The sequence below is a fragment of the Rhinopithecus roxellana genome, chromosome 1 (genome assembly GCF_007565055.1).
Source record: "Rhinopithecus roxellana isolate Shanxi Qingling chromosome 1, ASM756505v1, whole genome shotgun sequence".
Taxonomy (NCBI): Eukaryota; Metazoa; Chordata; class Mammalia; order Primates; family Cercopithecidae; genus Rhinopithecus; species Rhinopithecus roxellana.
The window spans coordinates 161379078-161392852 of NC_044549.1; the positions used below are offsets into that span (position 1 = coordinate 161379078).

At 43.9% G+C, this 13775-nt stretch overlaps 1 protein-coding gene across 3 annotated transcripts in view; it reads right to left on the bottom strand.

Annotated features, from left to right (window-relative positions):
- The window catches only part of UBP1 (upstream binding protein 1), a 52514-nt gene extending 39889 nt beyond the window's left edge, over positions 1-12625 (bottom strand). The window contains exon 1 of one of the 3 annotated variants that reach the window (XM_030932848.1): positions 11955-12625. In XM_030932848.1, coding sequence (XP_030788708.1) covers positions 11955-12067 — 113 coding nt within the window. In that variant the 5' untranslated portion in view covers positions 12068-12625. The remainder of the gene's footprint in view (positions 1-11954) is intronic. The other 2 variants (XM_010372970.2, XM_010372971.2) reach the window with 2 other exon arrangements.
- Between the last annotated feature and the right edge of the window lie 1150 nt (positions 12626-13775).

The following is a 13775-nucleotide window of genomic DNA, read 5'->3' on the forward strand; positions in this document are numbered from 1 at the left end:
GAATGAGATAAGAGTTGTGACTCAGAACCATTAATTACACTGAAAAATAACACAGGGAATAATTTTAACATTTCAATGCTAACTGCTTGGGTTGGGTTGATCATTAGATATAGATCATCAAAATAAAATGTATTAACTGCATGAGAATGGCTTTTTATAAATAAATTGTTACATATGGAAAACACAATTTTATATACATCAGATCCTAGAAGACAACCACCTTTTTATTCACTTGGTTATAGTCCCAATGATCCACACAGAAAACACTATGCTCATGGTAAGTGCTAAACGACTCCTGAACAAACATACAAACACATAAAGATCATCTGCTATTGAATTTCCAATTAATTTTTTACTTAATTAGAAAGAAAATGCCTTCTAGTCAACACGGCAACCAGTGATCCTTTTCAAACAGAAGTTAAACCATTTCAGTTCTCTGAACCCTTCCATCAGCTCACTTTCAACCAAAGTCCTTAAAAAATCCTACAAAGTCCTGTGCAACCTGCTCTTCATCCCCTCTTCTCGTCACCCTCATTCCCCCTGCTCCAACTACCCCGGCCTCCTGGTTCTACTCTTCTACTGGATATCATAATGGCTCATTTCATTCAAATGTCATCTTTTCAGTGACAACATGACACTGGAGTCCTCCCACCCACACTCCCAATTTCCCTACCCTAGCTCTATACGCAGCTTTTACCACTTTCCAACAATATACATGACTTACGTATCTGCCATAAGCACGTAACTCCAAAAATGTGTTTCTTGAATGACTGATGCCAGCATCTAGCACAAAGGAGCTCAAATACTTGCTGAACCAATAAACTGACTGCTGCATTAATAATCAACCTATTAGTATTAAGATTGAAAACTTGGCCGGGCTCGGTGGCTCAAGCCTGTAATCCCAGCACTTTGGGAGGCCGAGACGGGTGGATCACGAGGTCAGGAGTTCGAGACCATCCTGGCTAACACGGTGAAACCCCGTCTCTACTAAAAAATACAAAAAAAAAGCTAGCCGGGCGAGGTGGCGGGCGCCTGTAGTCCCAGCTACTCGGGAGGCTGAGGCAGGAGAATGGCGTAAACCCGGGAGGCGGAGCTTGCAGTGAGCTGAGATCCGGCCACTGCACTCCAGTCCGGGTGACAGAGCGAGACTCCGTCTCAAAAAAAAAAAAAAAAAAAAAAAAAAAGATTGAAAACTAGGTCTCCAGATAAGATTATAATTTCTACTATGTTGAAAGTCCTAAAACCTTGATGGTTTTTGTAAGCCCATAAATGGAAACACATTTTTGAGTACTAAAGACAGAATGTTAAACAGAACTAAAAGAAGTAGGGTGTTTCTTTCTTTTTTTTGTTAAGACAGAGTGTGACTCTGTCTCCCAGGCTGGAGGGCAGTGGCATGATCATGGCTCATACAACCTCAACCTCCCACCTCAACCTCCCAAGTAGCTGGGATTACAGGCGTGCACCACCACGCCTGGCTAATTTTTGTATTTTTAGTAAAGTGGGGTTTCCCCTGTTGGCCAGGCTGATTTTGAACTCCTGGCCTCAAGTGATCCACCCACCTCGGCCTCCCAAAGTGCTGGAATTACAGGCATGAGCCACTGCACCAGGCCCAAATGATGCATTTTAGAAGGCAAAACTGAAAGATCTACATGTTGGCAAATTTTAATGTAGCTTAGCACCAAAAATCAGGATGCTAAAAAAGACCTGGAAATCACAACAAGCTTGATTACATGAAGTATAAAAATCTACTAGGACACCTAAAAATCCAGCAATGTAAGCTGCCTTCAGGGACGTCAAATTAATGACTGCAAGACCCTACTGTGAGGCAGAGACTGCATTGTACACCCTCTCATAGCCTTTGAATATAATTATATGAATGTATGTACTAATTTTCAAAAACAGTGAAAATCTGAATTTTTTTTTAAGGACAAGATAGATAAAACATATATGGAAGCTAAATAAGAATTCTAAAGAGACACGAAAGAAACTAAATAGAAAAAAAACAACATAGAGAACTGACTGTTTAGTAACAGCAGGCTAAGTAATTTAAACGAACCTATACCCCATCCACCCTCACTGAGAATAGGGGAAAAAAAAGTTGTCAGAGAACACATATATTCTTAGAAGTATTGAAGAACAAGATAAGGAAACAGGCCAAAATCTGAAAAAGTGCAGTAACTCCAAGCAAGCCTAGAACTGAAAGTGGCTTTTACCTACCCAACCTGAGGAAAGAACTGCAAAGCTGTACTGTTGTTTTAGTGGCCTTATGGCTGTAGGATACAGCCATCCACGTTAAACCGGAATGGAAACAGCTAAATGCACAGGGTAAGGGTGAAGAGAAAGTACTGGTTAGTTTCTCCAGCATGGTCCGGGGAACCACTGACAGGTAGGGCTCCCAGGGGTCTGAAAAGCAAGTGAAAAGATTTAGGCATTGAATTATTCCAAGTAATTTTGAAATGCCAGTACCCCAAAATAACCAGGCATAAAAGGTCAAACAAGACTCTAGGAGCAAAAACCAACAGCAGAAACAACAGATGACATATATCCAGTTTCAGATTTCGTCTGTTGGTATTCAGATCTTTTCTGCCTCTACTGCAGAAGGTTACAAGCCTGAAAACTACATATAGAAGAATTCTTGCTAGACAGAGTCTTGTCAGGTTCTCCAAAGGCAACCACTGGTGGGAAATTAAAAAGCGGGAAAGGGAAAAGCCAGATGCAAAACAGGCAACCCAACAGAACGCAGCTGCAGAAAATTACCGGGGATCAGCAGCCATGCCTCCAGCAACAAGCCCAAGAACAACCAGGTAACATGGCCTCCTCCTCCAACCCTTCCAGCTCCTTCGCAATCAAGTACTTCACTAAATCCCTCTCTGCTTGAGACATCTAATTGATTTCTATTTTCCTGACTGTACACAGACCAGCAGAGATTTCAGATGCTGGAATTATCAGATCCAAATTATAAAATCATGCTTACTCTTTTATTTCTGTTTAAAGAAATAAAAGAAAAGCCTCAAACTATCTGCAAGGAACAGGAAACTTTAAAGGACAGCAAAAACAGAAAAAGAGCAAATAGAACTTCTAGAACTGGAAAATAAAACTGTCCAAACTAAGAACTCAGGTTTAATAGCAGCTCAGACAGAAGTGAAGACTGAATGAGGAGACTGGAATACAGGTAAAAAGAAGTTAACCAGAAAGCAGCAGAGAGAGGGAAATTATGGAAAATGAAGAAGTTAAGAAGGGACAAAGTGAGAAGATTTTGCATTAAATTGAAGTCTCAGCAAAGAATGGAATAGAGGCAGTAACTGAAGACAGGAAGGCTGAGCAAATTCTAGAACTGGTGACATATACCAACCAATTCACAGATTCAAGAAGCCCAAATGACCAAACCAGAATAAATAAGAAATACACACCCAAATACACCATAGAAAAACTCACAAGCCAGTACAGTATATGAAAGTTCCGCTGGGTGCGGTGGCTCACACCTGTAATCCCAGCACTTTGGGAGACTGAGGTGGGTGGATCATGAGGTCAGGAGTTCGAGACCAGCCTGTCCAATATGAGGAAACCCTGTCTCTACTAAAAAATACAAAAAAATTATCCGGGCATGGTGGTGCACGTCTATAGTCCCAGCTACTCAGGAGGCTGAAGCAGGAGAATCGCTTGAATCCAGGAGGCGGAGGTTGCAGTGAGCCGAGATTGCGCCACTGCACTCCAGCCTGGGTGACAGAGTGAGACTCCATTTCAAAAAAAAAAAAAGAGAGAGAAAGTTCTATTTTCCCAGTAAAGAACTAAGGGAATCAGCTGAAAATAGGCACAGCGAGGATGAGTTGTGAGGATGAGTTGTGAAGCTGAAGACGTGTCATTAAGCTTTCTAGAAGAGTCGGGGAGGAAATAGATGAGAACGTTGTGGTGTAAACTACAGAGCAGCAGGAAAGACATACTTGACAGCCAAGGTCATGAACCAACCACTACTAACAAAATCTGAATACTTTCATCTCCATTAAATAAATTACATGTATAGTCAAACATTTACTCATCCAAAGAAAGTTAAAATTGGCTGGGTGCAGTGGTTCACATCTGTAATCCCAACACTTTGGGAGGCCGAGACTGGCGGACTGCTTGAGCCCAGGAGTTTGAGACCAGCCTGGGTAACATGGTGAAACCCCGTCTCTACAAAAAATAGCAAAAAAATTAGCCAGGCATGGTGGCGCATACTCATCATCTCAGCTACTAGGGAAGCAGAGGTGGGAGAATTACCTGAGCCTAGGAAGTCAAGGGTTCAGTGAGCCATGACTGCACCACTGCACTTCAGCCTGGGTAACAGAGAGTGACCCCCTTCTGGCTAAGTTCTCTGTTTTGGCAAAGTTTTTTAATTTTAAAAAATTTTATAGTTAATACACAATGGTTTGTAATTGTTATTCAAATAAATTTGTTATGCTTTCAAATTTCTTGATGCTTTCATTATGAAGTTACTACAACATACACAGCATCCTATTTATGTTTAGATAGAGACAAAGTAATAACTAAACAAAAGCAAAACTGTGGTCCTACTCTACTCAAAATCACTGCTAAAAATAAGAGATCCTTTCAAGGCTAAATTGTATGCACAAGTATATCTTATCGTTGCATTCCCCACCCACACCAAAAAATTACATGTTTCTTTTTTTTTTTTTTTTTTTTTGAGACGGAGTCTCGCTCTGTTGCCCAGGCTGGAGTGCAGTGGCCGGATCTCAGCTCACTGCAAGCTCCGCCTCCCGGGTTTACGCCATTCTCCTGCCTCAGCCTCCCGAGTAGCTGGGACTACAGGCACCAGCCACCTCACCCGGCTAGCTTTTTGTATTTTTTTTTTTAGTAGAGACGGGGTTTCACCGTGTTAGCCAGGATGGTCTCGAACTCCTGACCTCGTGATCCGCCCAACTCGGCCTCCCAAAGTGCTGGGATTACAGGTTTGAGCCACCGCGCCCGGCAAAATTACATGTTTCTAAAACAGTTTTAACCACTACACACATCAAGTGTCAAAATCATAAAAGAAGGAAAAACTAAAAATTGTCACAGAACACAAAAACTAAATGCAACATAGAATCCTGAATTGGAATCTGAAAAAGCACAAAAGGGAGAAAACTGAATTCCAAATAAATTTTGTAATTTAGATAACAGTACTGCACCAAGGCTAATTTCCTGATTTTGACAGTAGTACTCTGGTTTTATAAGTAGGAGAAGCTGGGTGAAAAGTACATGTGAACTCTCTATACTACTTTTGTAACTTGAAAAATTTCAAAATGAAAAGTTGTAAAAGTTCAACTATGAATACATGAATGAGTAAAAACTAGTTTTGTAATAGTTCATATCAAGGTAACAATTTCACAATATCCAAAAAACTCAAGAGTTAATTTTTTTTGTTTGTTTGTTTGAGACGGAGTCTCACTCTGTCACCCAGGCTGGAGTGCAGTGGCACGATCTCAGTTTACCGCAACCTCCGCCTCCCGGGATCAAACGATTCTCCTACCTCAGCCTCCTGAGTAGCTGGGATTACAGGTGCCCACCACCACGACCGGCTGATTTTTGTATTCTTAGTATTGACAGGGTTTCACCATGTTGGCCGGGCTGGTCACGAACTCCTGACGTCAAGTGATCCGCCCACTTTTTAAAAAAAAGAATACCATAGGCTGGTGTGGTGGCTCATGCCTGTAATCCCAGCACTTTGGGAGCCCGAGGCGGGCAGATCACGAGGTCAGGAGCTCGAGACCAGCCTGACCAACATGGTGAAACCCCGCCTCTACTAAAAATACAAAAATTAGCTGGGCATGGTGGCATGCACCTGTAATCCCAGCTACTCAGGAGGCTGAGGCAGGAGAATTGCTTGAACCCAGGAGACTGAGGTTGCAGTGAGCTGAGATAGCGCCACTGCACTCCAGCCTGGGTGACAGAACGAGACTCCATCTCAAAAAAAAAAAAACTACACCAAAGGCTGACAATTGCATATTCATCTGTTAGATCTGTCCCAAAACAAGCAAAGTAAATAATACATAGCCTCCTTTAAATTCAGTCATGAAGCTGGGCACCATGTGGCACACCTGTAGTTCCAGCTACTTGGGAGTTTGTGGCAGGAGAATCCCCTTGAGCCCAGGAATTGGAGACTGTAGTGTGCAGTGATCAAGTCTGTAAATAGCCACTGTACTCCAGCCTGGGCAACAAAGCAACACCCTGTCTCTAAAAATAATAATAATATCAGTCATAGAACCTAGAGCTAAGAAAAAAAAGAAAAAAGCATCAGATGGTATTTCCATCCAAAGCAAATGTTTAAATGTGTCCTGGAAAACTAACAAATGCTACTATGATGAAACATCAAATTTATGAGACCATATCAATAAACCACCAAGTTTCAAACAGTCCTAATTGAAGCATATAAACTGTACTATATCTTCTAGGGGCGGGGGAACCCTAATTTTAAAAACTGAACACAATAAAAATCTATAGACAAACAATGGAATTACATAAATTAGCTGAGATTACATAAAAATAATTTCTTGAAAGTAAGGTTTCAATAGTCAGCAAAACTTTTTTTTTTTTTTTTTTTTTGATACGGAGTCTCGCTCTGTCACCCAGGCTGGAGTGCATTGGCCGGATCTCAGCTCACTACAAGCTCTGCCTCCTGGGTTTACACCATTCTCCTGCCTCAGCCTCCCAAGTAGCTGGGATTACAGGCGCCCGCCACCTCGCCCGGCTAGTTTTTTGTATTTTTTTTTTTTTAGTAGAGATGGGGTTTCATCGTGTTAGCCAGGATAGTCTCGATCTCTTGACCTCGTGATCCGCCCGTCTCGGCCTCCCAAAGTGCTGGGATTACAGGCTTGAGCCACTGCGCCCGGCCTTTTTTTTTTTTTTTTTTTTTTTTTTTGAGAAAGAGTCTTGCTCTGTCACCACAGGCTCACAGGCTGGAGCACAGTGGAGCAATCTTGGCTCACCGTAACCTCCACCTCCCGGGCTCGGGTGATTCTCCTGCCTCAGCCTCCCAGTAGCTGGGATTACAGGCATGTGCCACCACGCCCGGCTAATTTTGTATCTTTAGTAGAGACGGTGTTTCACCATGTTGGCCAGCCTGGTCTCAAACTCCTGACCTTCAGGTGATCCACCTGCCTCAGCCTCCCAAAGTGCTGGGAATACAGGCTTAGGCCACTGTGCCCAGTGACTCTATCCTTTAGAGCAGGGATTGACAAGTTATGGCCTAAGAGCTAAATCCAGCCAGGGTTGTAAAAAACAAAATGTGACAGAATCTATACATCCCACAAAGCCTAAAATATTTACTAGCTAGCCCTTTACAAAAAAGGTTTGCCAACCTCAGCTTTATAGTAATAAATTTTAAAATGTGGACACTATAATCTTAAATCAATAAATTTCTTAAATGAGTGAATTTACTAAATCATTTCCTGTAATGCAGCCAAGAATAAATCCAGGAAAAAGCTGTTAAACCTTGAAATTAGAAGTTTTATAGAAATTGCTTCATGAAAAGATTCTAGGGAAAAAAACAGAAATTACTGCCAATTCTGGAGTATTCTGAAGAACCATAATAAAATTTTTAAATTTCACTAATCCTAAAATTGTTCTACACAGATGTTCCCTAACATATAATAAAGTCCCAATCAACCCATTGTAAGTTGAAAATATCATAAATCAAAGATAAATTCATCAGCCTGGCCAACATAGCAAGACCTTACCTCTACTAAAAATAAAATTTTAAAAATTAGCCAGGCATGGTGGCACTGCCAGCTACTCTGGAGGCTGAGGTGAGAAGATTGCATAAGCCCAGCAAAGTCAAGGCTGCAGTGAGCCGTGATTGTACCACTGTACTCCAGTATCGGTGACAGAGCAAGACCTAGTCTTAAACATTTCATGCACCTAACCTACTGAACATCATAGCTTACCTAGCCTTCCTTAAACATGCTCAGATCAGTTAGATTAGCCTACAGTCAGGGAAAACCATTTGGCAACACAGTATGCCGACTGGGAACTATGGCTCACTGCCACTGCCCAGCATCACAAGAGAGCATCATACCATATATCACTAGCCTGGGAAAGACCAAAATTCAAAATACAACATACAGTGTCAACTGAAGGTGTTTCTACTGAATGTATATGGCTTATACAACAAAAATTTTAGGTCAAACCATCCTAAATTGGGGATCATCTGTACTTCCAAGATATATGTCACCTACTCAGGGACATTCTATTTTAGCATGAGACCAAAAGAAAATCATCAATTATTAATAGCTACATAATAAACCATATCCTTACTAATCTTTTACTAACTTAATACTGATCTAAGTTGAAATTCTGTTACCTTACAGGGTCTGCAACACTAATTTTTTTTAACTTTTTAAAAAGCGACAGACAATAGCATACCCCCCACCATGTACATGATGTTTTGACATGTATACACTGTCCAATATTTAAATTCAGCCAATTAACAAATGTATTACCTCAGTTATCACTGTGGTGAGAACACTAACATCCACCCTTTGCATTTTTCAATACATTGTATCATTAACTATAGTAACCTTGTTGTACAATAGATTTCTTAAACATTTTACCTTTCAATCAATATAGGAAATCTGTCATTAACTCAAAGCAGTTGTGATTTAGCAAATTATTTGTAAACTATGGATGTACCTCCCATTTCAAAATACATAATGTATATCTTTTGTTTCAAGAGATTTATACCACAGTGAAGTTTAACAAACAGGGCTCAGACAATACCTTTTTTAAAGTGATAATTTAATATCAAAATTTTTATGAGTAAGTTAAAGAAGCCATTACCTCCTATTATCTTCAAAAGTATTTCAATATTGAACCCCCAAATCCTAAAAATTAACTTGGCTACAGATGACAAATTTCAAACAGTGAGATGGAAAGAAAATTACCAGGTGGTCCAAAGACTGTCTCTGAGTTTTAACGAGTATTACTTTTTAAAGTCATTTGGTTATCTACTCCATACTTCACAAAACAAGAATGACCCAGATTTCAAGTTACCATGGGTTTCAGTCTTCACTCTGTGTGGGGGAAAAAAATCAGCCTTCCTGTGTTTAAGTCAATCACTTTACCATCTATGACCCTCAGATAATGCATTTACAGTATAAGAAAATGAGTGGTCTAGACTCTAAAAGGTTTCTAAGGTCGCTATCCATCTCTAAAATTGTTACTGTAACCAAGATTTTTAAAAATATTTTTGACCTGCCTCATTTCAAATAGAATCTGCTGCAGTTCACATCTCACATCCAAATATAATACCAAAAAAAAAAACAAACACAACAAAAAAAGTATAATACAACAGCACACACAGATCACATGAGAACCAGAGCCAAAAGAAAAAAAGAGAAGAAAAGGTAATGTTAGCAATTAGCCCCAATATATTCCCAATATTACCAGCCTACATTATTTTACACAAACATATTTTTCCTACCTTTTTAAGAGAAGCGGGGGGGAGCGAAAGAGAAGGGGGTCTCATTCTTGCCCAGGCTGGAGTGCAGTGGCTATTAACAGGAGCAATCATAGCACACACTACACCCCTGAACCTCTGGGCTCAAGCAGTCTCCCAAGTAGCTAGGTCTACAAGCATACCAAACATCACACTTGGCTATTTTTAAGTCAGACCACTGAGAGAAGCCATTTCTTCCTTTCAAACTATCCTCCCAAAAGATGAGGAAACCATTCCCTAAGAGAAGTGTTAAGAAATACCTCTTGTTTGAAGCCATCCAAAAAGCAAATACAGTAACCATGTTTCATTTTGAAAGAAAAATGGAAAGCTGCCGACAAAATCAATTTGTATCAAGAAGTCATTTTTCCAGTAATTTCTTCAAGTTTACTTCTTGAACTTTGAAAGATAAGCTTTCCTTCCTACTGGATGCAAGAGGAAGTGACTGAATGCTCACGCTGGAAAATGAGTGAGCCATTCATGGGCACACCAAACCCTCTCAGGGTTCCAGGGCCAGGCATGGAAAGTACAACTGCAGTCCAGGGAGGCCTGCAGCAGCTAACGCCTTCTTCACATTTTCTCCTTATCCAGTCAATTTCGGAATTTCCTTAGTTTGAGAATTTCAAACAAAGGGCCTTGAATTTGCAAGAGGCAAGCACTCTCATCTCTTAGTTTTTGAGGACTCAATTAAATATGAAAAAAATAAGCTTCTTAAAAATGGTAATTACCTTCAAATTTCTTTGAAAATTTAGATTAAACGGCACAACCAAAAAAGCATTCAAGGGAAACTTATCCCTGTAAAGAGTATTGTAGGTTACACAGAATTACAAAGATCTCACACATTACTTAAAAAATACATGGTCAGGGAAAGGTTTAAAATCATCAAGATTGTACTTCCTTTTCACGGAAATAAACCATACACAGAAATTATTACATTAATAAGTTGACTGAATCTCTAAATCAAATTAGAGGTCAAATAAAACCCTAGAAAAAAGTAAACGCTCAAAATAGCTATCAATAAGTAAACTTTTCAGCAGCAAACTTTCATTTTACCATAAAACAGAAGCAGTTGAGGAGAGACACATATGAACTTGCTTCACGTGCCTCTTTTGCCGTGACTGTAAGCCTCGTGTTTCCAGCAGAGCTAAGGAGCAGAATGGCACTAGAGGAGTGCGTTTTCACTAGAGAAGCACTGCCTCTAATACTTCCCTCTGGGGTGACTCCATGACTTTCAGTAGCTCAATTTCCTGAACAACTGAGACAACTGTTTTAGAAAATAAGCCACCTCATCTACAGGCCTTAAGTCATACAACTGCAGAGAGAAGAGGTGCCAAGTTCAGGAAGCCCAGCAGAGACCAAATCAGAGCCAGACGCTGGGGAACTCCAGGTTTCATACGCTTTCCACCACTCACTTCCACACTCCAAGAAATGTCTCCAACCTTTCTGAGAGTTCTTTATGGCTCAGAATTTCTCTTTAAGATTTAAAGACCCAATTACTTCAAGGAGCAGCCACCATGATTCCAGGCCAGCTTTGACCCAGAATTCCTCCTCTAGAGCTGCAGTAAGATGTATGAATGCTACTGGGTAACTGTAGAGCACTTCCAAGACATCAGGCATTTTCTAAAGAACAGAAAGCTACACTTAATTCACATTATTGAAAAGCTGCCAAACCACTGACTTTTAGACTTTATTAATCGAGTCAACGCTATGGCAAACTATATTTCAATAGAGCCACTAAAAAAATACAGAGCCTTCCAAACTCGTAACAGTTAAAAAGGATAAAGGGTAGAGACTAAGCTCAGATCTGTTTCAACCTCTCAATATTAAAATGAATGACCGCTGGTACAGACAGCAGAGACTAAATAATTGTGGTGCAATCACTGCATCTTAAAACCCTCAAGAGGAAACAGCCTGAGAGGGTAGTCTCCAAAATGGGAAACTTCACTTTGAGACAGTCAAAAAAAACAAATGAAGTCACAGGGCTACTCCCACCGCTGCTCTTTCAATTATAATTTACTAACATCAAGTGATTAAAATCTGCAGCCAGAAAAAACCATAATGTAGGACAACAGAGTAGGAACTGATTCCAAAACGCTGGACAGTATTCTCCCAATATAAGTGCTGCCTTTTCGTACAGTATATTCTAGCTCCAACGGGGCTTGTAAATCACTTGTAAGGAAAGGAAACCCCTTCCCCCACCAACCCAAGCCATCCTAATAGCTGGGCGTGTTTTACAGCAAATATGAAGCACTCAGGAGCGGTCCGAGGCCGAAGCTTGCGGGGCCACCCTCCCCCACCCGCCCGTCACCAGGGTGAACAGAGGCCTTTGGGGTTCCATGGCCCCCGACCGCCACGCGGCAAGGACTCCGAACCCGCAGCCCAGGAGGCCCGTGCACCTCTGGGAGCAGCCGCATCTAGCAGAGACTCAGCGCTGCGCAGGCCTTCCCCAAGGAGACAGAGGCTTCTCCCCGCCCGGGGCGCCCAGTACCTCATGCTGTAAGCGCCGGCGCCCAGCTCCTGCCCGATGCCCGAGAGGCTGGCGTCGAAGTCGTGCACCAGCCCGGACTCGATCACCTCGTCCATCTTGAGCACCCAGGCCATCTTCCGACCTCGCCGTCGCCCCGCACAGCGCGGCCTCCGCGTCCAGGGCGAAGGGGCCGGAGCTCCGCTGGTGCGTCCTGGGGGAGGGCGCGGGTGAAGCCTCCGGAGGGGTGGCGAGTGGTCACCAGCGGCGGCCGGGACCAGAGCGGCGGGGGCCCCACTGGCAGGGCACGGCGAGCCCAGCGAGCAATTGCAGCGGGAGCGGCCGGGCCGCCGGCAGCGCCACCCTCCCGCGGACACCGGCCCTACGCCTCATGCCGGCGCCGCCGCCCAACCCCCGCGGCGCTAGTGCTGCAGCCGCCGCCGCCCGCCCCGCCCGGGGCCCCCCGGTCGCATCCTCCTCCGGGACCGCTCGGAGGCCGGACCTCTGGCCGCTCCGAAGACCACACGGGGACAAGCCCTCCGCCCGCCCGTCACCCTCTCCGCAGCCTTGACTCCTCGCCCCAGGCCCGCCCAGGCTTTAGCGCCACACCGCCCCGGCCAACCCAGCCGACGCCGCTCCGCCGGCCCGGACGCTGGCTTCAACGCGGGTCCGACTTAGGCTCACGCGCCGCTTCCGCCTCCCCCGGCCCCGCCCCGACCCCGCCCCCGCGTTCGCCCCACGCCCCGGCCCTCCCCGTACAGCCCCGCGCTTAGGGCCACTCCCGGCCCAGGAACTGTCGGGACAGTGCAATGCGGCCCCGCCCACGCGGCTGTTCCCAGCCGGGGCGGCCTCGCTGCCTCCTTGCACAGCAGCCCAGGAAGAGGCGGTGCCAAAAGGGCTGCCAGTTTCCGCCCCTTCAAGCGAGTGAGATGATTGACAGGCCAACTGAGCAATACCTGCAAGTGCTTGGATGAAGCTCCCGTGAGTCTCTGTGTCCTCCGACTAAACAACCAATCAAAATGTTCTTCCTCTTGGGCGGGCTCGAAGACGGAATTTGCTGCCAAAAGAAGGAGTTCATTGGACTGCATGGTAGAACGCGGCCCCAAACGCCACTTCCGGGAGTGATTTGCTGTTCTGTGGTATTTCCCGGTCGTCTCTGCTTTTTGCCCTCTCTACCGAGGGAGAGAGCGGTTCGCATCTCATCTGGTGACAGAAAAGCCAGTTGTGCAGAAAACCTTGATTGGCGTGAGAATAAGCCAGTCAACGCTCCTGAGAAAGAGCTCTGGAAAGACTTCTCCCATTGGTTGCATTGTAGAGAGCCGCTTGGCTATCCTGAGTTGAACTAGCTGTTGGTCGTCCTAACGGCAGGCAGTCTCGTGACCTTCGGCTTCGAACCATTAGGACGTGCTACAGTAACAGCTACGCTGATCAGAAGGCCCGAAGGGTCTTTCTTCCTCAGCGACCTAGCGTGGGCACGCGCCATTGGGGGCGCCATTGGGGCCAAAAGACAGAAATCCTTTTACCGAAAGAGATGAAATAGAAAGCAGGAGCAGAGGCTGACTTACAGAGGCAGTGTGCAGATCAGAGTTCCTTAGGTACGGCTGCTGGCGCTTGACTGGTGGAATCCCTGCTGAAGAGAACGTCAAGACCCAGGCTTCGCCCTGCATCGAACTTACAGCCTCAGAATAAGACACAAATGCTGAGCGCCCCGCCCTAACTCGCCAGTTTAAGTGAAAAAAATACATAGATTAAAATGTCAGCCTGATGAAACAGTGGCACTGAGCCAGAAAAAAATAGTTTCAACTCCTGTGTGATTTAAGTATTAACTTACAGGCTCACACCTGT